General features: G+C 38.4%; 1 protein-coding gene across 7 annotated transcripts in view; it reads left to right on the top strand.

Moving 5' to 3' along the window:
- Positions 1-12431: 12431 nt before the first annotated feature.
- Positions 12432-24657, top strand: part of CCDC150 (coiled-coil domain containing 150) — a 96934-nt gene continuing 84708 nt past the window's right edge. For 4 of the 7 annotated variants that reach the window (XM_078451056.2, XM_078451054.2, XM_078451053.2 and 1 more), the window contains exons 1-5: positions 12510-12623; positions 20104-20267; positions 21483-21703; positions 22593-22771; positions 24588-24656. In XM_078451056.2, coding sequence (XP_078307182.2) covers positions 12588-12623; positions 20104-20267; positions 21483-21703; positions 22593-22771; positions 24588-24656 — 669 coding nt within the window. In that variant the 5' untranslated portion in view covers positions 12510-12587. Of the gene's footprint in view, positions 12707-20103; positions 20268-20685; positions 20828-21482; positions 21704-22592; positions 22772-24587; position 24657 lie in introns of those variants that run through there. The other 3 variants (XM_078451052.2, XM_078451055.2, XM_078451057.2) reach the window with 3 other exon arrangements.

Below are 24657 nucleotides of genomic sequence, written 5' to 3'. Positions count from 1 at the left end.
TTCTAATGGTATTATTAACTTAATTCTCTCTACTTTACAAATATGTAGACTAAAGCACAGAGAATTTAGTAACTTTCCCAAGGTCATACAGCTAAAGAATAGGAGAGTCAGGCATATTGGTCAATATTTCTAGGACAAAGATTTTTGTTTAAGAAAATCTGAGGAACCCAATTCTTTCATTATCATATAAGAAGTAGTCCTTTTGATTTTATTAAGCTGTTCAGTTTATATAAGAAAAGAAATTGTATCTTGATAGCACTATAGCTAGAGAAGACTTTTTTCATAAATAATTATTTTAAGAAGCCAGGATGCTTTCCAGGAAGGCAGTATATAGGGGTAGAAAATGAAACCAGTCAAGCTGTCAAGGACTTCAAGAGACAATATGCACTTCAGACCTAATGTAGAAGTTTGATTTTATCATCAATAAGTTCAATTAAATTTACTACCTTGGCGGGCCCTCTGTATTGATTGTTATGGAGAAACAACGAAGAAAGAAATGTAAATATGGATTTTCTATTTGTTGAGAGCCAGAAGAGAAACAATTCTATTACACTTTGGATGTGACATATTTCTGCTGTGACACTGATACATAGCTTACCTCAGAGCCTTGTATTTTGAAGGGCTGGACTAATCTTTGTTGACTATAACCAAGAGCATTCTTATTGTTTTCAGGAATACTTGTTGGAATGCATTACTTGTGTTTAACTCATGATATCAGTTCTTTAAGATATGTGTGTATGTGCATATTTTCAATGTGTTTTTAAGAGAGAGATGTGATTTTCCCCAAAGTCATAGAAAAATGAATAATGTTTTGACCCTTTTCATTCCATAAATAAAACAATTTTATGCTATTCATCTGATTTATTGACTCATGGAATTCAAGGACATACTCAATATCTAAGAATGTAACTACGTCTCAGAAACAACTGAACCAAGGTCCTGACTACAGTTACAACATTTCACTCAGATGTTGAATTCTAAATAACCACTTATAGATCTTATTTTGCAACGGTTTTCCCATTTTTGCATTGATTCTCTTGACCAAAAATCATGTAGAAGAGAATTTTATGCTGAGGACATACATATAGAACCATGTAGGAAAATGGAAATCCCTGCAGTCACTATGGAACTAGGGCATAGGTTGTAAAGAAAAGGAGCAGAGCTGGAGAGACCCTCAATGGATCTGTACCTTCCCCCTGATATTCTTTTTTTTTTTTTTTTTTCCCAACGTTTTTTTTTTTATTTTTTTTTATTTTTGGGACAGAGAGAGACAGAGCATGAACGGGGGAGGGGCAGAGAGAGAGGGAGACACAGAATCGGAAACAGGCTCCAGGCTCCAAGCCATCAGCCCAGAGCCTGACGCGGGGCTCGAACTCACGGACCGCGAGATCGTGACCTGGCTGAAGTCGGACGCTTAACCGACTGCGCCACCCAGGCGCCCCCCCCCCCCCCATATTCTAAAGCAAGTTGCAGTTTACTCTTTGTACGTAAGATGCCACAAATGAAAATAGGCAAGAAAAGGAGATATAAATAATAAAAACAAAATAACTAAGTCTGTGATGATAATACTTATGCTACCAAACCTGCAGGTTAAGACTACAGGTCTTAACGATTGGTTCAATCATTCAATTCTGATACATATGTTGTAGACATTTAGAATTAGCTATATAATACTACCCCATTCTCTCCAATAAAACTTAGGTAGTCCTCAATGCTTACTGACTGATTCATTCATTTATTCAACTTTATACATTGAGATTTTCTATATGCCGGGAATTTTACCAGTTCTGAAGTACAATTGAAGTACATTGAAGAAGTATGTTTATTTTATTTTTTGAATAGGTCATACATTCAAACAATTTAAAAATCAAAATAATCCTGGGGCATCTGGATGTCTCAGTCAGTTAAGTGGCCGACTTTTTTTTTTTTTTTTTTGGTAATGTTTATTTTTGAGACAGAGCATGAGCAAGGGAGGGGCAGACAGAGGGGGACACAGTATCCGAAACAGGCTCCAGGCTCTGAGCTGTCAGCATAGAGCCCAATGTGAGGCTTGAACCCATGAACTATGAGATCATGACCAGAGCCAAAGTCAGATGCTTAACCAACTGAGCCACGCAGGTGCCCCTAAGTGGCTGACTTTTGATCTCAGCTCAGGTGTTGATCTCGGGGTCATGAGTTCAAGCCCCACACTGGTTTCCACGCTCGGCATGAAGTTTACTTAAAAAAATAAAATTAGGGGCGCCTGGGTGGCTCAGACGGTTAAGCGGCCGACTTCGGCTCAGGTCGTGATCTCGCAGTCCATGAGTTGGAGCCCCGTGGCGGGCTCTGTGCTGACAGCTCAGAGCCTGGAGCCTGTTTCAGATTCTGTGTCTCCCTCTCTCTGACCCTCCCCCGTTCGTGCTCTGTCTCTCTCTGTCTCAAAAATAAATAAACGTTAAAAAAATTTTTTTAAATAAATAAAATTAAATAAAATAATAAAATCAAAATAATACTAAAAGGTATATACTGTAAAGTTTTATTTGCATAGAAGTTCCCATCTACCTTTTTCTTCATCCTATGTATCCTACAGGTAGCGTGGCCATATATCCTGGTTTTCCTAGAACATTTCCAGTTTGTGCCTTTTGTCTTGTTTTAATTATTAATAATGTCACCTTTTATTTTCAAAAGCGTTCTAGTTTAAATAATAAACATGAGAGGAAAAAATCAATAAACTTGAACACAATCAAGAAAATCAATGAACCCAAAAGCTACTCCTCTGAAAAAAAAATCAATAAAATTGATAAAATTTTAGCCAGATTAACCAGGAAAAAAAAGAGAGAGAGAGAGAAGACAAAAACTACTAGTACTAGAAATGAAAGAGAAATTGTCATGACAGATCCATGCAGACAGTAGAAAGATAATAAGGTAAGACTACCAATAACTCTAAACCCATAAATCAACAACTTGGAAAAAAATGGACAAATTAAAAAGATACAAACTACCTAAACTCACTCGAACAAAACAACAACAACAACAAAAAAAAAAAACAAAAACCCAATAGTCTGATAACAATAAAAGATATTGAATTTGTAGTTAAAAGACCTTCCAACAAAGACACTTTCAGGTCCAGATGCTTCACTGGCAAATTCTAAAAAATATTTAAGAAAAAAATAATGCCAATTCCATACAATGTCTTTCAGAAAATATAGGAAAAGGAAATACCCATACATTTTATGAGGGTAGAATTATCCTAATACCACAACCAAACACATTATAATGAAAGAAGAATAAAAACCAATATCCCTCCTCAAATACAGACATAAACCTCCTTGACAAACTATTAGCAAATCAAGTCTAGGAATATATAAAAAGGATAATACAGATCAACCAAGTGTGTATTACCCTAAGAATGCAAGGTGGTTAAACTTTTGAAAAATCAATGTAATTAATCAGATTACTAGACTAAAGAAGAAAAAAATATATAATTATCTCAATAGTACTTGACAAAAATTAATACCTTTCACAATAAAAACTCTCAGGAAACTAGGAATGGCCAGAAACTTACATATCCTGATAAAGGACAACCATAATAACCCTACAACTAATATCAAATTTAGTGCGAACAAGGCAAGGATATCTTTCTTTCACTACTCCTAGTCAACATCAGAGTAAAAATCCTCGTCAATGTAACAAATGAGAAATGAGAACAAGATGAGAAACAAATGAGAAAAAGAAAGTTATTCAGATTATGAGGGGAAAAATGCTCTATTTGCAGATGACAGGATTTTTTATGTAGAAAATCCCAAAGAATACATTTTTTAAAAGTTCCTAAAACTAATAAGTGAGTTTAGCAAGGTCGCAGGATAAAAGATCAAAATACAAAAGTCAAGTATGCTTCTATACACTATTTCTGTATTCTATATATTTCTATGTTGTAACAATGAGCACTCAGATTTGAAACTTAAAAAACTGCTATTTAAAATAACACCCCCAAAATGAAAACGTAGATATAAATCTATGAAACTATGTATAGGACCTGTACGCTGAAAACGTCAAAATACTGATTAAAGAAGTCAAAGAAGACCTAAAAAAGTGTAGAGATGTATCATGTTCATGGATTGATAGACTCCATAATATATTAAGTTCTCCCCAATTTGATATATAGATTCAGCATATTCCCAATTAAAACCCTAGCTGAATTTTGTGTAGGTATCAACAGGTTGATTTAAAATTTTCTAAGGAAAGGCAAAAGAACTAGAATAGCCAAAAAATTTTGAAAAAGAACAAGGTAGCAGGACTACACCTCCTGATTTCAAGAATTATTATAAACTACACTAACTGAACACAGGGTAGCACTGGTGGAAAGAGAGACACAAAGATCAATGAAACAGAATTGAGAGGCCAGAAACAGGCTCATGACTTTTAGGTAGATTAATTGATTTTTGACAAAGGTGCCAAGGCAATTCAATGGAGAAATCATGGGTAATTTTTCCAACAACGGTGCTAGAATAATTGGATGTCCCTAAGCAAAAACAAAAACAAAACCCTGACAACATATACCTCATCCCTTATTCATATACCTAAAGGTAAAACATAAAATGATACAACTTCTAGAAGAAAATGTAAGAAAAACAATTTGCATGACCTAGGACTAGGGTAGGAGTTTTTAGGTATGATATCAAAAGCACTAATCATAAAAGAAAAACTGGTAAGTAGGACTCTAACAAAATTAAAAACTTCTGGGGGTGCCTGGTTGGTTTCGTCGGCAGAGCAAGCAACTCTTGATTTTAGGGTTGTAGGTTCAAGCCCCACATTGGGTATAAGGATTACTTAAAGTTAAAAACAAATCAAAAACTTCTTCCATGCAAAAGATAATGTCCAGAGAATAAAAAGACAAGCCACAGACGGGGAGAATATGTTGTCAAAAAATATTTTGATAATGGGTTTGTATCTCAAAAAATTTATTTGAGAAATAAACCACCATTTAATTAAGAAAACGAACCACTCAATTTTAAAAATGGGCAAAAGATATATACATGTTGAAAATATGTTCAACTTCATTAGTCATTGAGGAAATGGAAATTGAACCACAGCAAGATACCAGTACACATTTAGTAAAATGGCTTAAAAATGCTAACAATATCAAGTGTGGACAATGATGAGGAGCAACTAAGAATGTCATACAATCTTATGGATGGACATGCAAAATGGTAGAGCCACTTTGGAAAGCAATTCGGCAGCTTCTTATTAATTTACCTAATAAATAATGCCACAATCCCACTCATAAGGGTTTATCCGAGAGAAATGAAAATTTTGTTTTCACACAAAAAGCTCTTTGCAAATGTTTATACCTGTTTTATTAATAATCACCAAAACCAGGAGCACCTGGGTGGCTCAGTTGGTTGAAGTCATCTGACTTCAGCTCAGGTCATGATCTCACAGTTCGTGAGTTCAGGCCCCATGTCAGGCTCTGTGCTGACAGCTCCGAGCCTGGAGCCTGCTTCAGATTCTGTGTCTCCCTCTCTCTCTGCCCCTCCCCTGCTCATGCTCTCTCTCTCAAAAATAAATAAAACATTAAAAATTAAAAAAAAAAATCACCAAAAACTGGAAACAACCCAAATGTCCTTCAACCAGTGAATGAATAAGCAAACTCAGATGTATCCGTTGGGTGGAATGTTAGTAAGTTACATAAATGAATTATTATTATTTTTTAAACAACAAAACCCACTTATTTCTCACAGTTCTAGAGGCTGGGAAGTCCAAGATCAAGACGCTGGCAGGTTCAGTGTCTGGTGAGGACCCTCTGCCTAGTTTGCTGATGGCTGTCCTGTTGTATCCTCAGATGGATGAGAGAGAGAGATCTCGTGTCTCTTTCTCTTTTTCTAAGAGCATTAATCCCACCCTCAGGACTTAGTCTAACCCTAACTGCCTTTCAACAGTTCTACCTCCCAATACCATCATGTTGGGGATTAGGGGTTCAACATATGAAATCTAGGGGTGAGGGTGACATTTAGTACATGGAGCATTATTTCTGCTACATCATGTTTTCCTAAAGTTTGTCAATGAAAGATTGAGGGAGGTATTGCTAGCCTACTACCAAAGCAGTGTCACGAAAATGTGTTTTTTTAGGCTTTTTTTAATGTTTATTTTTGAAAGAGAGAGCACAAACGGGGAAGGGGGTAGAGAGAGAGAGGGAGACACAGAATCCGAAGCAGGCTCCAGGCTCTGAGCTGTCAGCACAGCGCCCCATGCAGGCGGAACTCACGAATTGGGATATCATGACCTGAGCTGAAGTTGGACGCTCAAAGAGCTGAATGAGCCACCCAGGCACCCCTATTTTTAGGCTTTTGAGAAGGAACCAAGTAGAGGAGGAAGGTGGGTAAGTGAAGGAGTAAGCTCCCTGGGGAGATAGTGGGAATGAGAGCATGCCTGTGTCTGTATAAGGATAAACAATTCCAGGGGCGCCTGGGTGACTCAGTTAGTTAAGCCTCTGACTCTTCATCTTGGCTCAGGTCATGATCTCATGGTTCGTGAGATGAAGCCCTGTGTTGGGTTCTGTGCTGACAGCACGGAGCCTGCTTGGGATTCTCTCTCTCTCCCTCTCCTCTCCCACCTCTCAAAAAATAAATAAACTTTAAAAAAGAATAAGCAATTCCACATATAACTATTTATTCAATTTGTTCTTCCTTGGGGTCTTCTCAGGACATCATTATCAACCTTTCAGTAACCTTATTAATTTAAAACAGTAGGATACTTTAGATAATCTTCAAGACCATGCTTTATCTTTATAGCTTTTTCTAGGAAGTCTATCATCCCAGAACTGAAAAGAACTTTCTGAGTTACAAATGAATTATTGATTCATGTAACAACATGGATCAATCTTAAATGCATCTGGTAACTGAGAGAGGTTAAACCCAAAAGGGTGGGACTCCATTAATGTGACATTTTGGAACAGCAAAATTATAGGTATGGAAAATATATCAGTGGTTGCTAGCGGTTAGGAGGTGGGGGGAGAGGTTGACTAGAAAGGGGAAGCATGATGGAGTTTTGAGTTTTGAGAGCGAGGAGAGTGTTCTCATGGTGGGAGACTAAGACTAATAACTTGTCAAACCCCATATAACTCTACACCACAAGAAGTGAATTTTACTGTACGTAAATTAAATAAAATCAACCAGGATGCACACAGAACACAAGATAGAATGCAGACTGGCACTCATGAATCTAACTGCATTACAAATAAATCAAATAGCCACACGGAAGCAGGTAGAGAAGAAAGGGGCTGATCTAAGTAACTTTGGAAAACAGTGTTTTGACTGGGCACTGTAAGGCCAAGGCATAAAGAACAGCACTCAAGCAATATGCTCTAGTTTTAAATTGTGTTTCTTTATGGGCATGGGTTAGCAAGTTTTAAAACGACTTTATGCGTGTACTAGGGTTGAACAAACAAATAGATATATTGTAGATAATGAAAGTCAGGGCTCCAACAGTCAGAGAAAGAAGTTAAAAGTCAAGAAAGGACAAAGGGTGGAATAAGCTGTGGTGCTAATTTGAGTGGCAGTATCAGTAGGAACTCATGTTTTGTTTATTTATGTATATGCAAATATATATACAGATAGATAAAGAAATATAGACATGTATGTATATGCACGGATTGGTATGTAAACATGTATTTTCTAGCTCTACCTTTTGAGAGGAGATATCAGCAGCGATACCCTAGCATTTGATTTTAAATACCATTCTTTCATAAAAAGGAACAGGACTCCTTGGAAAAGGGGTTAAATCTGTGGTGAGGCAGGGAAAATACAAGATGAACTTGGAAATCTTGCAGTGACAAAAAGTAAGGCAGTGCTAAAAAAAAAAAAAAAAGGAAGAAGGGACACAGCAGCTCCTTCATGATCTCTGAATGGCCAAAGCTAGAACAATTTTATTGCTCGAGCCATAAAATGACAACAGTATTGAATTATAACCCAAAGGATAGAACAAATATCCATAAGCCCACACTGATATAAATACACAAATGAACAAATCCAAATAAATAAATGGGAAAAACCATAAATTCCTCCCTACCAAAGAATTCTAATTAATAAATGAGGAATATGGAAAGTCACCGTTAAGCACACCACAAGAACTGCTGTTGGTGAGACAAACTAGCTAAAATTAGTGAGTGAAAGTTTAAGGAGAAACAGGATACTTGCAGAGCCTCAAAGTATCTCCCCCCCAATATTTAATAGTAGTACAGAGAGGAACACAGAAATATTTTACTGGAGAAATCTAGTAGACATTACCTAAACAGGTGATGGACCTTAACTTTAACAGTTATAAGACATACACATTGTGTGCACCCCCAGACCTGATACACCCAAGAAGTGCACGTCACTTCTATGGTATTCGTCTCAAAATGAAGAATCTTGATCTAATCATGAGAAATCATGACAAACCCAAAATGAGGGGCATTTTAAAAAATAACTGACCAGCAGTCTTCAAAAAATCCCAGGGTCATGAAAGACAAAAGCTGAGGAAGGAGTCAGGACAAGTAAATGCCATGTAAAATCCTGGATTGTATCCTGGAACAGAAAAAGGACATTAGTGGGCAAACTGATGAAATTCAAATGAAGTTTGTCATTTAGTTAATTGTTTAACACCAATATTAATTTCTTTGCTTTGATCATTGTAGCATGACTATGTAAGAGGTTAACATTGGCGAAAGCTGGGCGAACGGTATACGGGAACTCTCTGTGCTGTTTTTGCAGCTCTTCTGTAAATTTAAAATTATTTCATAACACAAAATTGGTAAAAATCATTTTGGGTAAGATGAAAAATTATATGGTTGCCTTACCTGCAGAGGTAATAAAAGGTATTAATGTTGTTGGTTTCTTGTGTATCCTCTCAGTACTTATTTATATAAATACAATATTCTTATTTCTCCTGTTTCCATGTACCTTGCTTTTTTCATTTAAAATGTATCCTAGAAACTTTCCATAAATACATAGATTTCCCTCATTTTCTTTTCAATGTATTTCTTATCTTATAGTTAGATGCTGAAATTTCTGTCTTGACCCACTGTCGTCAAAATGTGCAGGAGATGGAATCAGATTCAAAAGCAGGACTTTGAAGACAGACCCAAGTCCCAATAACCATTCTGTCACTTACTGGCTGCATGGCTATCTCCTATGGGAACACAACTGCGTCTTAAGGTTACAGCATGAATGGGGGAGGGTCAGAGAGAGAGGAAGACACAGAATCTGAAGGCTCCAGGCTTTGAGCTGTCAGCACAGAGCCCAATGCAGGGCTTGAATTCACGGACCGTGAGATCATGACCTGTGCCGAAGTCAGACGCTTAACCGACTGAGCCACCCAGGCGCCCCTTATGTATCATCTTATTAAGACAAAAAGAGTATTCCAATCTTGGGAAATGTAAAATAGAGCTGTAGCAATATCACCATAATCTTGATTGTTCTGAAATTCGGTCACTAGAACAATCTGAAAAGCTACTTGGCCACAAAATTTAGTTGGTAAAACTAAGTGACAGAGACCTTGTAAAGAAGTGTTGTTACTCTAGACTGATGGAAATAACAGATTTATTTTCCCAGCCCTGAGTCAAAGCACCAGTTCAATAAAAAGTCCAAGACCCCTTCAAATTCTAATCTCTATATAGAGAGCCAATACTTTACCAAAAGGTCTGGACTGCACACATCAGGTGCTGGACTGGTTAGTGAAACTGCCATTCTTATTTCTCCGTTGTACCAGCTCTTGCTGGTATGAAAACTTTGAGTTTTTGTGTTTGCATTTCTCTATCCACAGAACACATTTCCAAGGAGAAGTGGTTGCAAGTAACTTTGCTATCATTTTTGTAATCGCAATGGCAAATCATTGCCAGCTTTGGAAGAAAGTAGATGCTTTTTTTTTTTTTTTTTTTGGCTTACAAATAGAATATATATATATGTATATATATACATATTATACATATACACTCACTTAATAAGGAGGACTTACCAAGCATTGTAAGCCTGGCTGTGTGCCGGGCATTGTGCTTGGTGTTGAAAATAATAAGCTCAAAATAAGAACAAAACTCCCATCTTTAACTTACTTACAGCCTAATTAAGGGTAGATAAGACACACTGACAGTTACAATGCAGTGCAGTAAACTATGGGAGCAAATAGAATGGCTTCACAGAAGAGGTTACATTTCTGTTGGGTTCACCAGGCAGACTAGAGGAAGGGCATGCCTGGCAGAGGATACACAGCCTGCATGTACAGAAACATGCTGGTATGCTTGAATTCAAGCTTTTTTGGGGTGACCAGGTGCAGATATGGCTGGTGGATTAGGCTGAAGTCATAAGCAGTTTCTATTTCTTCCTGTTCAGTGGAAAGCTACTAGTTCAAAGGGAGAACTATTAAATGGTTCTTTTTTTTTTTTTTAATGTTTTTATTTAGCTTTGAGAGAAAGAGAGACCAGTGCAAACACACATGCAGGGGAGGGGCAAAGAGAGAGAGGGAGAGAGAATATCCAAAGTGGGCTCTGTGCTGACAGCAGAGAGCCCAATGCGGGGCTTGAACTCACAAACCAGGAGATCATGACCTGAGCTCAAGTCCAACGCAAAAAGACTGAGCCACCCAGGTGCCCCTATTATATGTCTTTAAGCAAGAGACAGAAATAATTGGATTTACAGTTGACTTTCAAACAACATGGGTTTGAACTGCATGGGTCCACTTATATATGGATATTTTAAATAAATACAGCATAATACTCTAAATGTATTTTCTCATCCTTACGATTTTCTTAACATTTTTTCTTTAGCTTACATTATTGTAAAAACAGAAAATATGTTAATCAAATCTATTTTATTTGTAAGACTTCAACAGTGGACTATTAAGGATTCTGGGGTATCAAAAGTTATACATGAAGTTTTGAACACATGGGGTTTCAGGGCCACTAACCCCCATGTTGTTGTTGGGTCAACTGTGATTTTTAAGATCACTTTAGCAGATATATAAAGGTTGCATTGGGAAGGGTGATCAGAAAACCAATTAGAAGTCTAATGTGGTATTTTAGTGAGAGAATATATGGTTTTCATGGAATCTCAAGCTTTTGATGACTGAAAAGACTTTTATCAATGGGTCAAGACATATAAAAGCCATTTATCACTTGAAAATCAAGAGTGAAATCAGACAAAAAATCAATATTCTTAGGCACTTAAAAAAATAAAAACAGACTTTTTATATAATGAATTCTCAGGTATCCAAGACTGATTCTCTAGCAGATGAATTCATTTATTGAAGAATTCAGATTCTGTTCTCTAACTTTGTAATTGCTTAAGTTCTTATATGGTTTTCCAGGTGGTAGAAAGAGGAAAAGAAATGAAAAACAGTAAACTTAATCAATTGGCTCCCTGACTGTTGCTTAACATGCGGATTCAGGAAGGTGAAAATGCTCATTACATTGAAGTGTGTGGCTATCTGTGGAGGGCATACACATATAGCTCATCTCCGCAGATAAATCAGACATCATTGAAAATGTACATACTGAGAGAATAACTGGCTCTTTGTGTTGATGCTCTAAAGTACTCTCCCACTTTTCCTATTAAAAGCTTTATTTGGTCCCTCCACCTGAATAATGTATGCAGGGCTCATTTCTCTTTTACCAGACGGGCTCACAGTTTAATGAATACATCTTACAGCTGTGGTTTGATAGACATTCTTTCTATCTCATGTTGAAGCTTGGCTATCAGAATTATCAAAATAGCCAGATCATTTCAGTCAGGCACTTGCTTAGCAAATGAGGACTCATCTGGAATTTTACTGCATTCATTTGAGGGCTAAAGTTATTCTCAGCTGCGCCCCCAAGGAGATTAAGAGAAACGCCTTAATTGCCCTGATGGTGGTAACAGGTGTTCTCTTCAGCTACCTAAATGCAAAGCCATGTTGTCTTTTCACTGGAGGCTTCTCATCAAGTGTGAGTTCCCAGCCTTACAGCAAAACAACTTTAAAACGGCTGCAGTATTATTTTCAAATCTTTCTTCTTTCTTAGCTATTTATAGCCCTATTTAGAAATACCTATTCACTTCCCGGTTGACAAGGCAAGAAATAGATTTTGCTGATGAAACAAAAGACAAGCGAACAGAAAACATGACTTTTACTCTCCGTCTGGCCATGGACGAGGATAAAGAGGCCCTTGGTTTTTCCTTCGAGAGAAGAATGTTTGAGTTTGTATTTTTAATATTTTTTTAATGCTCATTAACAAAGGCTGTTGTATTTTCTTATCGTTCAGAAGTTACTTGTTACTTTAGTCCTCCTAAAACTAAAATCATTTTCTAATCATGGATTTCTCCTGTTACGGGGTATGTTTGCCAAATTACCTAAGTGCCGCCGGTTCACCCGGGTAGAACCAGTAATTCTGCAAAGTAGACAGGACAATCCGTGAGGTTGAGTGGGAGGAAACTACATATCCCGGCATGCCTCGCTCGCGAGCACAATGGAGCCCTGTCGTCATCCGGGGTCACGGGGCTGAGCCTTCCTTACGCACGGCCGGATTCCGGCCTGGGTCCCGCCGCGGGCGGAGGGCCCTCCTGGGCCGGGAAAACTGCAATTCCCGGCATGCGCTGCCACGGATGCGCCTGCGTACAGGAGCTACCGCGCCGGAGCGGGTTGGTTTAAAGCGCGTTTAGTTCCATGGAAACCCGCCTACCTGCTGCGGGACAGAGTTACAGGCGGACGGATGGACTGTGGGGTAAGGGCGACCGTGCCGTGGACCGGTTAATCCGGGAACGGAGGTGCTGGGCCCGCGGGGGAGAGCTGGCAGCTCACATAAGACCACCATCACCTGTCCCTTTTGCCTTTTGTCCTCCCTGGCAGAGTTTAGTCTCGTCCTCTGGACGTCGGGACCCTGATTTACGGCGCCTCTGTGCTTGATGCGAGTGAAAACCGTTTAGGAGCAAAGTTTGCATTGGCCTGGCTCTAGCTGAGGGAAGGAGGATAGCTACCAGAGAGGGCCTCCAGATGAGCCCCAACACTACCTTTTCTTTTTGTTTGGCTGGAGGTTATCGGTTCCTAGAAAAGCCATTTTGACGTTTTTGTTTGTTTTTAATTACAATTAATTAATTGTAACACCGGTTATATTCCCTGATCTGTTTATTAGAATGCAGGTGTCAGGAATTGGCTTTCGTTCATTGAAATTTCCTCAGTGCCTGGACAGAATACACGTTCGTTAAATTTTTCCGAAATTTCCTCCTGTTTGTTTGCCACCTGCAGTGTCCCATGCACTGTGCTAGGCTCTGAAGATAGGGATTAATCTGACCCTACTGGGGAGAAGCTCACAGTCTAGCTTGAACACCCACCCACTCCTCATGTCCCTGACTTGTGAGTCTTGGAGCACCCAGGACTAGATCCCTTAATCCTTTCTGTTCTCTGTTAGGCAGTCTTGTGCCTTTACACGCTACATGTGTGTTGAGAATTTAAGAATTTATATCTCCAGTCCACAACTCTCCCTTGAACTCTGTATCTACAAGTTCAGTCGTGTTGGTCGTCTTTCCGGTTTTAAATTTTACATTTCCAAAACAACTCAATCTTCCGACTAAAGCTAATTCTTCTGAAGGGCTTCTATTGTCTAAATAAATGGCAGCACCATCTTCCAATTGCTTCCTTGCTCTCATGTTTCATATCTAATTCATTAGCAAAACCAATTTTTAAAATATGGTTGGACTCTGACCACTTCTTACTATTGTGTTGCTATCTATCACCCTGGTCCTATCCAGTGGCACCACCTGCCTGGATTATTGTAGCAGCTTCCCAACTGGTCTTCCTACTTCTGTGGTTGTCCTCCTACCATCGTGGGAGGGTATCCAGAGTGATCCAGTTAAAGTAAGTTAGATCACAGCACGCCTCAGCTCTGTACCCTCCAATGGCTCTGAGAGTCACTGAGAGTAAAGACCAAATCTTTCCAATAGTCTTTCAGGCCTAATATGATCTGGTCCCTTTATTACCCTCTGACCTCACCTCCTGTAGTTCTCTACTTCCCTTACTCCTCTCCAGCCAGACTGACCTCCTTACTGTTTGTGAAGATCTTTGTACTCATCGTTCACTCTTTCTGGACTTCTCTGTCCCCTAGATGTTTACATGACTCACGCCTCCACCTCCTTCACAGGTCTTTGCTGAAATATCATCTCAGTGAGGCTTTCTTTGATCAGTCTGTTTAAAATGAAAGCCAGCACCACAGCTCTTATCCTATCCTCTTTCCTACTTTATTTTTCTCCATTGCACTATCAGCAATAAACAAACTATGTATTTTACTTAATGTCTGTGCTCCTTAGTTGGAATATAAGCTTCACGAGGGCAAGGAATTTTGTCTGTTCACTACTGTATTTCCCAGTGCCTATAACAGTTTCCAACTCATGGTAGCATTCAGGAAATATTTGTTGGCTTTATGAGCGAATGAAGACAGTATTACTGAACACATTATTTTCCAATGGTTGTGATAACATCAAGTCCCTAGCCTGTTATTTTAGAACCGACAGCATATAGTTGTACCTATTGCCAGGTGTAGGAATGGAGCCTATGTCCACTGAAGCAAGTGTCCCTATTTTTTTTTTTTTTAGAATTTATTTTTCAGTTCTCTCTATACCCAATGTGGGCTCTAACAACCCCAAGATCAAGAGTTGCATTCACCACCAAGTGAGCCAGTCAGGAGCCCCAAGTATTCCCTTTACAGTTACCTGGCTTATACTAGGATATTACTTATAATATTAGTCTTATTCATGCCATCCTTTCAGTGAGGTAACCTACTTAGAAGCTCCTTAGAAATACTCTCCCTAGAGTGGAAAATGGGTGATGGGCATTGAGGAGGGCACCTTTTGGGATGAGCACTGGGTGTTGTATGGAAACCAATTTGACAATAAATTATATTTAATATAAAACATAAAAATATGCTTATTTACAGTTATAAAAATAAAATAAATAAAAAAATATATATTAAAAAAAGAAATACTCTCCCTAAATTAAGTTGATGATAATACATTTTTAAAAGTAGCTATGAATGAACTTTTTTAAAAACTAGAAGTTTATATCTCAGTGATTTTATTACTGTTACGATCAAGTATCAGGACTTAGGTTCAAGACTACAGTGATATTTTTACCTTTTCAAAAGCAGCAAAGCACACATAAGTCAAGCCATAGTCTCTTTGCTAGAATAGTAGCAATTGGAGCTATATTCTTTTCTTGTAAGACTGTTCTTAGACTATGAGCTTTTGAGCTATGACTTCAGAAGATCTGCCAAGTGGCCAGTGGATTGTGTGTGGGAGCCTGCCAAATAAGGGAAGACAGACGGGTATGAGTAACTGTAGTGAAATGAGAGTCTCTCCCAACTCAACAGATTTACTGGATCCCAGGTAGTTACCTCACTCTTTCTTTAACAGGCTCCCAGGTACTCAGGGACTCTCCCTCGTGGATATTAAGGCTGTCTCCCTCTTGCTATTCATCTACCATTGCTTCCTTGGGCTTTCCTGACCTTGACATTTTTTTTTCTCTTTCCTATTGTAGGGAAGGTTTGTGGAGGGATGGTTTTCAGCTAATCCTGGCACCTGTTTTTAACCTCCAAAGGGTAGATTGGCTTGTTTGCTTTTCTAGTCAACTTCTTGGATGACTTGATCATGTTCATGAGTGATTCACTAAGAATATTTCAAGAACGCTGCCATGTTCACTAAGAAGCTTTATCCCTGCCCGCCATCAGTCTGTCCCAGGCACCTCAGTCTTCCCTTCCTTAGGGTGAATTTTCTGTAAATCTCTTCCCCCTCAGAGTCTAGGGGCCAAGTTTATTTCTTCCTTTTTGTTTATTTTTTTTCATCTCTGGAAGCCTGAGTAGCTCCAGTGTAGATCAAGTGGGTGTGAGTGATGATGCAAATCAAATTCTTACTCAAACATATATGGACTTCCTCTTTTTTTAAAAAATGAAGCAATTTAATTTGAATTGTTTTCCATTTTGTTTTTATGTCTGAAAGAGCCTACATACTGTAAAGTAAATGTGAACATTTTATACATATAGGTACCTTAGGGACATGTCGGCATAACCGTGATTTTTTTTCAACAGTTACATGCAAAAATTTTAGGTGGCAACCTATATCCCATTCAAAATATGTGGGAAGCTTGTATTCCATTTCCTGTATTTTTTCCCCTAAATGGACTAATGTTTGTATTAGTATTTTGTGCCTGGCTTCTGGTATAAATAAATAGAGATCATCCTTTGTATTATAACCAGATACTTCAGCCTAACAAGTTGTTAAGGAAGTTGTCCTCCCCCCACTTCCCAGCACTGCTTGTCTTTTCTTTTATGGCCTCCTACTTGTTTCTCCACCAGCTATTGCCTGGGACTACTGTGTATTAGTTAGGAATCTTGTTGCAAGCAACAGAAAAAAGTGTTTAAAACAAAAGAAAAAGTTTATTTTTCTTAAATAAGAAGTTTGGATGTTACAAGTTTTGAAAAAAAAAAAAGGCTAATCTGAGTTTCCCTTACCTTTTCCTTGTGTTTCTCAGATACTGGTGATCTCTGGCTGTTTATATCTAAAAGTGAGGTACTACATGACTGACTCAAAGAGAGCTCTCAAAACTGTGGGCTTCATATGGGGAAAGAAAGGACAGGTGCCATCATTTCAGTTTTTTTAATGGCAAAAACAAAACCCTTCCCAGAAGCTCCTTGCAAACTTTGTGCCCAAAGCCTCATTGGCCAGAATGTGTCATATGGGTGTGCCAGTTGCAAGGGAGGCTGGGGACATGAACTTTTCAGCTTCTGTTAGGGAGAGAACAAAGGAGCCAACTATGTCTACCCCAAACCTTATTAAACACCTTCTACATTTTCTCCTCACTTCAGGCCTAGTTTATTTCTAGGTGGACAGTAAAGAGACAGCAGGTGACATAAAATGCAATGGAGGGTAAATCCATGTGGTGTTTCTCCATTGTTGCCATTCCATTTTCTCCCTACCCCACACTAGTGGTGGTTTCCCCAACCCTAGCCCTCTTCATTCTGTTACCAGAGAAATACTATCCTGGTTCCTGTGGTAACATGAGCAGGAGTCTCCAAATCTGGCTTTTTTCAGAAACATAGATGAACCTTACTTCAAATCTTTGTATATACATAGACCCCTTTACTACCTATATGTACCTTTGTCTTTCCCTTCAGGAAAAATTGAAAGCATGGAAGGAAGTTAATAATGAGCTTCTCTACCCGCATATCCTTAAACTGATTGTTAACAGAAAATCTTTTTTAAAAATTGAAATTATATGTGTCAGAAATGCTTTCTACTTCATAGAGGAGGATAAAAGAGAGAAATCCTGGTCAGAAGCACTAAAATAAGAGTAAAAAGAAAATTTGTACCCTTTGACCTTTATCATTCCTTATCCCCCCCTCCAGACCATTCTATTCTGTTTCAGCCTTTTTTTTTTTTAATTCCACATATAAGTAATATCAGACAGTATCTTTCTTTCTCTGTCTTGTTTATCTCAGCTTAGCATAATGCCCTCTAGATTAATCCATGTTGTTGTGAATGGCAGAATTTCCTTTCTTTTTACAGCCAAATAATATTTTATTAAGTATACACATTCACACACATCCACATATATATGTATATATATCACATTTTTTTTTATCCACTTACCTGTTGAAAGATAAGGGTATGTAGGTTGTTTCTCTATCTTGACTATTCTGAATAATGCTGCTGTGAACATGAGTGAGCAGCCACTTCTTCAAAATGATGTCTTTGATTCCTTTGGATATATACCAAGGAGTGGGATTGCTGGACCATATGGTAGTTCTATTTTTAAATTTTTTGAGGAACTTCCATACTGTTTTCCATAATGACTGTACTATTTTATATCCCCACCAACAGTGTATAAGGCTTCTCGTTTCTCCAAATCTTCACCAACATTTGCTGTCTGTCTTTTTGATAATAGCTACCCTAATAGGTGTGAGGTGATACTCATTGTGGTTTTGATTTGCACTTCCCTCGTGGTTAGTGATATCGAGCACCTTTTCATTTATCTATTGGCCCTCTGTACATTGTCTTTGGGGGAAATGTCTATTTAGGTCCTCTGCCCATTTTTTACTTGGATTCTTTGCTTTTTTGCTATTGAGTTATATTTTGGACATTAATGCCTGATCAGATCAGTGGTATGTAATTATTTTCTACCATTCTGTAGGTAACCTTTAAAATAAGAAGTTCTGAGGATCTAATGTACAGCATAGTAACATAGTGATCTGTTGTATAGTTGAAAGTTGTGAGTGGGTCTTAAGCATTGTTACCCCACAAACACACAAAGTTAACTATATTATCTATGTGGGGTGATGTGTTAATCATCTTGATCTTGGTAACCATTGTACAGTGTATATGTATATCAAATCATCACATTGTCCACTTTAAATATATTCAATTGTATTCTATTATTCCTCAGTAAAGTTTAAAAAAAAGAAGATGGAAAAGACAATAGGCCATTCTCTGGGACCTTTGGGAGGAAGATAAAAGGTGATTGGAGAGCTATTTCAGGATGAAGATATGTCGTTGATGGCTGTAGCACTGTTATATTGGCAAGAAGCTCATCCTTTTCATAGCTCCTCACCATAATTCTTGCCCCCTTAAATCTTGCCATCAGTTTTCCCACTTCTTTAATTCTTGCCTTGAGTGATGGAGACGACCTTCAGTGACTGGGACACTTCGACTGCCTGGGAGGTGAGGGGGAGAGATCTGATTATACAGTAAATAGGGGAGAAAACATGTGTTCCTAATATCTGAATGGGATCTTTATGAACATGTTTCCATAGGGATACCATTGCTAGTAATGGTTAAGGTTTACAGGCTGGTTAGTATAGAAATGTCTATACAGGATGGAATTGCAGGAAAATGTCCTTAAAGTTTCTTTCTATCAATGATCTTGTCATGAACTTTGGGTCCATGATTCACTTATATGTTAAGACTGCTTCTTTGTTAATTCTGTCTCATTTGTCACTAATATTTCAAAAAGTAGTCTCACTACTCCCATTTACTCTTAGACAATTTGGGGAGAGAAATCTGGAAATTTTATGTCAATAGCTATAGAAGAGTCTTTGCTAGGCTATGAAGTTAAGTTTGCAAATTATTTTTTAAAATTGCTGCTTTGCTGTAGTTAGTACATTTATTTTATAATAACTGCTCAGAGGGCGCCTGGGTGGCTCAGTTGGTTAAGTGTCCAATTCTTGGTTTTGGCTCAGGTCATGATCTCACAGTTCTGGGAGTTTGAGTCCCACGGTGGGCTCTGCACTAGCAGTGCAGAGCCTGCTTGGGATTCTCTCTTTTGCGCTTGCACGCTCTCTCAAGAGAGAGATAAATAAATAACTCAGAAGTCTCAGTATAGGATTTTTTTTCTGATAGGTTGGTTGGAATATGTTTTATTCCTTTGTTAAGTTTATTTATTTTGAGAGAGAGAGAGAGAGAGAGAGAGAGAGAGAGAGAGGCAGGCCATGGGAAGGGGTAGAGAGAGAAGGAGAGAAAAGAGAATCCCAAGCAGGCTCTGTGCTTCAGTGTGTAGCCAGACTCAGGGCCTGATCTCATGAACTGTGAGATCATGACCTGAGCCAAAACCCAAGGGTCAGCTGCTTAACTGACTGAGCCACCCAGGTGCCCCAGGTGGGAATGTGTTAAAATGACAGTGGCTGGTAATGAAAGAGTGATAATTCCCTCAGCCAAGTCATAGGTCCTAGTGTGTGTCTAAAAGTAGCAGATAGGATAGACTAGATTATGATGATTGGACTACTAGTTTGTTACAAAATACTCAGCAATCTCAGTGGATGATAACAGCATTAAGTTTATTGCCCATTCACGATGGATGTCATGGACGGGTCATAGCTCTGCTTCATGTCTTCTTCATCTTGGCACAGGAGGCAGGCCCTGTCTGGGTGTTGCCCATCTCATGGAGGGGGAAAAAGAAGGAGATGATGAAAGACAAGTTGGGTCTTAAAGCTTCCACCTGCATTAAATTGACCAAAGCAAAACACATGGCTGTTCCTGAGCTCAACAGGACAGGGATGTATAATTCTCCCATAAGAAGGGGCAGTGACTGTTTTGAACCATAGTAGAACCTACTATACTAATAATGTGATTTTAATCTCAGGTGCATATGGAAACTGCAATGTCTAGACAGGTCCTCTCTCCAACCCACATCAATGCTACAGCTTCTGAAACGTTCACGGTACTTCAACAAAGGATGAGAATAGCTGAGGAACAGACCAGTTCTCTGAGGGATGACCTAATAATGTTGGACTTTGGTGAAAAAAGGTAACACGTGGAAAATGAACTAGATCTTTGTAAGTTGAAGAATTTTGCTTCACTGGTTATTAATAAGGAGTCGAATTACAGATGGTTTGGCTGATGAAATAGGTGTTTATGAAAGAATTGAGAAAAAAAGTTTCCATTTGAACATTAATTAGAAAATATTTGCAAGATAATTGTTATCGTGTAAGAGGTACTACCACTACTACCCTAAATAGATATTTAAATTGTGCTAATGAGGTACACAAACTTTGATATCCTGTTCACCTTCAAATCTTGATTGAAAACAAACATGGAATTTTTTGTATAATGAGAAAAAACTTGGTTCTTATTTTTTAAATCAGAAATAGTCTTTGATATTAGTTAAGGTGAACATTTAAACTTGATTCATGCCATTGAAATAGTTTTCATTTTCTTTCCCCAGACTTATTGTAAATTAAAAGAAAGGCTTTAAGTCTTTAAAAACCATTTTCCCCCAATGGCTAAAGAAGATATTGCCATTAGAAGTTGGATTATCAATGGCCTGAAGAATCTGGGTGACTTAGCAGCCAATATCAAATTTACTGGTGTGATTTTCTTTAAGATTACGTACATATTTCCTTTGTGTTTCTCTTGAAAACCTGAAATAATTATAATTGGTATTACAGCAACCAAAAAATGAATAATTCTTCACTTAAAGATTAAATCTGTACAGATGTTGAGTATGTTAGAATAAAGTAGGAATGTTTAGGGGCACCTGGGTGATTCAGTCAGTTAAGTGTCTAACTCTTGATTTTGGCTCAGGTCATGATCTCACAGTTTGTGGGTTCGAGCCCCGTGTGGGCTCTGTGCTGACAGCGCAGAGCCTGGAGCCTGCTTCAGATTGTGTCTCCCTCTCCTCTTCCCCTTCCCTGCTCGCACTCTCTGTCTCTCAAAAATAAACATTAATTCTTAGTTTATAGATTCAGCATTTATCATGTTTTAGGTATCACATAAAAGTTTACAAAAAATTACATTAAAAGAAACAACCATTATAAAATCAGTGGTCTTTATCCATCTGATAATAGTCTCATCCTCAATACCTAATGGTGCCTTCTATATTTAAATTTGGAGAAGCTAATGGATGCTTGTTAACTAAGGATCTAATTTTCATTCTTGGTAGAATGTTACACTGACCTGATGGTTGGGATTATCATAGTACATTGCATTACATAATATTGTTAAATTGGGATCTTTGTCCAGAGGCCAATTGGAAGCTCCAAAATGTTTAGAAGAGGCTTTGAGCCAGAACATCATTAGTGCTATCCAAAAAGAAGTAATTTGTTCAGGAAAAACGGATATTCTGTGGAACAACTGTGAGTTTCTGGTAAATCGAATGTGCCGTCTGGAAAGCCTTATCCAGTCTTTGAAGATGAACATCTTTCGTCTGCAAACTGAAAAGGATTTGAATCCACAGAAAACAGGTACAGAGAGGAGAGCATCATCAAATTTTGATCCTATATGGGTGTTTAATGAGTTTTTGATTCTTTTCTTTTCCTGATCTTCTTTCAAATGCTTGATGACCTGTTGTAGACTCTGGGTCTGGAGTTCTCTCTTGTTCAGCAAGAAAGCGGTATGCAGGATTAAAAATGCAAGAGAGGCTAATGTTCAGGAGGGAACAAGAGCCCTGAGTAAGGGTCCTTTTTCAGTTTTTATTAGGATCAGAAGGCTTACAAGCTTGACGGGCGTGCAGAGAGACGATGAAACCGTGAACATACAACGGTTCACGATGAAACTGTGAACATACAACGGGAGAAGGGAATTTTGGAGATTTGTGGTGTTAGGGGTTTGGGTCAATACAAAACAAAATCCTGGTGCTGGGTGGAAAGTTTGTGGGGCAGACATGAGGCCCCACCTCTGTTTGCCTAAAGTGGCCTGGGGGACAAGAAGTGCAGAGCATGCTACCTCAGGGTCAACAAGGCACCTTTCTTTTGCTAATTAGCCGCGCTCTGGGCAACTTTGCCCTGCTGTGGCCTATAGCCCTATTTACCTTTTTACCTAATTTGGTCCTTCCTTCAGGTGAAAGCAGCTTTCTGCTATTGTACTAAATTGGGCATTTCCGCCTGAATACCTAATCTTGTTTACCTCATCTTGGATGTTTTCCTCCTGAGATTTCCTCATTCCTATACCTTTGTCCTATACTGGGGGCCTTTGCCCCAATTACCTAACCTTATTTACCTAATCTTGTTTACCCAAACTTGGGTGTGTACATCCTATGGCTTTCTAATTCTTTATGCCTTGTTAACCCTTCGTGCAAGCTTAGGGAATTCCTAAGCTTATACCCCACAATGACCTTTCCTTGCTGTTGGGTAGCTCTTCTGAAGGATCAACTGAATGCAATACAGGAGAAGCATACCAAGGACCTGAAGCTGTTGCATCTTGAGGTGATGAATTTGCGCCAGCAACTAAGAGATGTAAAAGAGGAAGAAGACAAGGCACAAGAAGAAGTACAAAGGTTGACTGCTACCCTGGAGGTTGCCTCAGAGACCAAGGTTTGAATCCAGATTTCTGAAATACCGATTCACTATTATCTGTTAACTGGAGGAGGCAACAGATCCATAAAATTGAGTTAAAAATAGGTGATGTGAGGATTCTTGACATTTCAAAGTTATCTACATTGATAACATAAACCATTGTGTGCCATCAGTAATGTAATATTTATAGAGCCCTTACCCTATACACATGAAAGTGAAAGTCCAGAGATAGAAGTAGTGTCTCTGCTCTTCAAAGAGCTTACATGCTAGGTGGGAGAACAAGGAATAATGTGAAGTACTAAATAGAGAAAGAATAAGGGCATAAGAAATGATAAAGGGCAGTGTGGGACAATCAGTGGATATTGAAGAGTAAGTGTTTCACGTTCAGGGGGTTTGAGAGGGTGAGTGTGCCCTATCTAGAGAAGGGGAAACTTCAAGAAAGAGATAAGACATGAGCTGAACCTTTAGAAGCTAAGATAGAGAGGTGAGGACATTTCAGAGTACATACTGAGGCAGGAAAGCATATAGAGTAGGATAATAAACTAACAATTTTGTTTAACCTCCTAGGGCTGTGCAGTATCATAGATGGTAAATATGTTATTGTGTTTAATTAAAAAAACACACACACACATGACATAGGATATTATTGTCCCCATTTTAGTAATAAAAGTATTGGGGCCCAGAGAGAATTCATTTTCTCTAAGATCACACTTCCTTGTCTTCTTACTGTTAACCCAGGTTTGAACTTAGATCTTTCCACTGGTACAGTTAGAGGAAATGCACAAACTAGGCTGACAGCAGTGAGGATTTGTTTGGGGCAAATAAATTGGAACTTAGTTAGAGATCACATAGAGGATTTCAAAATCAAGAATAATCAATAGTTGGGCTTGATCCTATGGAGGGTGATTAACATTTTTGATAAGGAAGAAACATATCAAAAACAGGCAAACTAATCTGGCCAGTAGTGTAGAGTTTTGGGAAACCAGTTAGGAGTTGTATGATTTGGGGCATAAGCCTTATTAGGTCTGACTTAGGGTTGTGGCATTTTGAAAAGAAAGATACTGTGAAGAAAGATAACGCTAGAATATGGTGCTGGACAGGAGCGGAGAGTAGGAAAGAAGGCAAAGATGACTGAGGTTTTACATCTTGGATTGTGGTGCCATTAATAGTGACGTAAAAGAGAATAAATAGTGAAAGCTGTGTTTGTTTTTGTTGTTGTCTTATTTATTTTTGAGAGAGAGAGAACACATGTGTGCAAGCAGGGGAGGAGCAGAGAGTGGGGGACAAAGGATCTGAAGCAGGCTCTGCGTGGACAGCAGAGAACCCAATATGGGGCTTGAACTCATGAATTGTGAAATCATGACCTGAGCTGAAGGCAGATGCTAAACCAACTGAGCCACCCAGGCACCCCTGAAAGCTGTGTTTTTGATTCTCAGTTCCTAAGCATGGATAATATTTGAGGCTAGAAGAAATAGAATACTTGAAAACAAAGCAAAAGGAATATACCCTGTAAGGAAGAGTTCTATCAATTATACCAGGTTCTCTCATTATTGAGTGTTATGTGTAAAGTGAATGCGAAGTTCACTTTAAGAAGTTGATCACTTCTTTGGTCTAAAAGGGAAAATGAAAGAAGTCATGAATCAAAGTAATCAAATAACCTTCTTTTTAGATCTCTCACCATAATTACTTCAGACACAAAATAGGTATTTATAACCATATTCAGAATAGCATTTATAGGTTGTTAGAAGGAGTCTAGATTTAAACTGATGTGCCTATAGACAGTTTCTTTCTATCATTTCAGATTGTTTAGAACCTTTTCTCCTTGTACTTTTAGAAGAATGCAGCCATTATTGAAGAGGAACTGAAGACCACAAAACGTAAAATGAACCTGAGAATTCAAGAGG

This window comes from Panthera onca, chromosome C1, assembly GCF_046562875.1.
Source record: "Panthera onca isolate mPanOnc1 chromosome C1, mPanOnc1 haplotype 2, whole genome shotgun sequence".
NCBI classification, from domain to species: domain Eukaryota; kingdom Metazoa; phylum Chordata; class Mammalia; order Carnivora; family Felidae; genus Panthera; species Panthera onca.
Note: the sequence above shows the minus strand (reverse complement) of the source record. Positions and strands in the feature narration are given on the sequence as shown.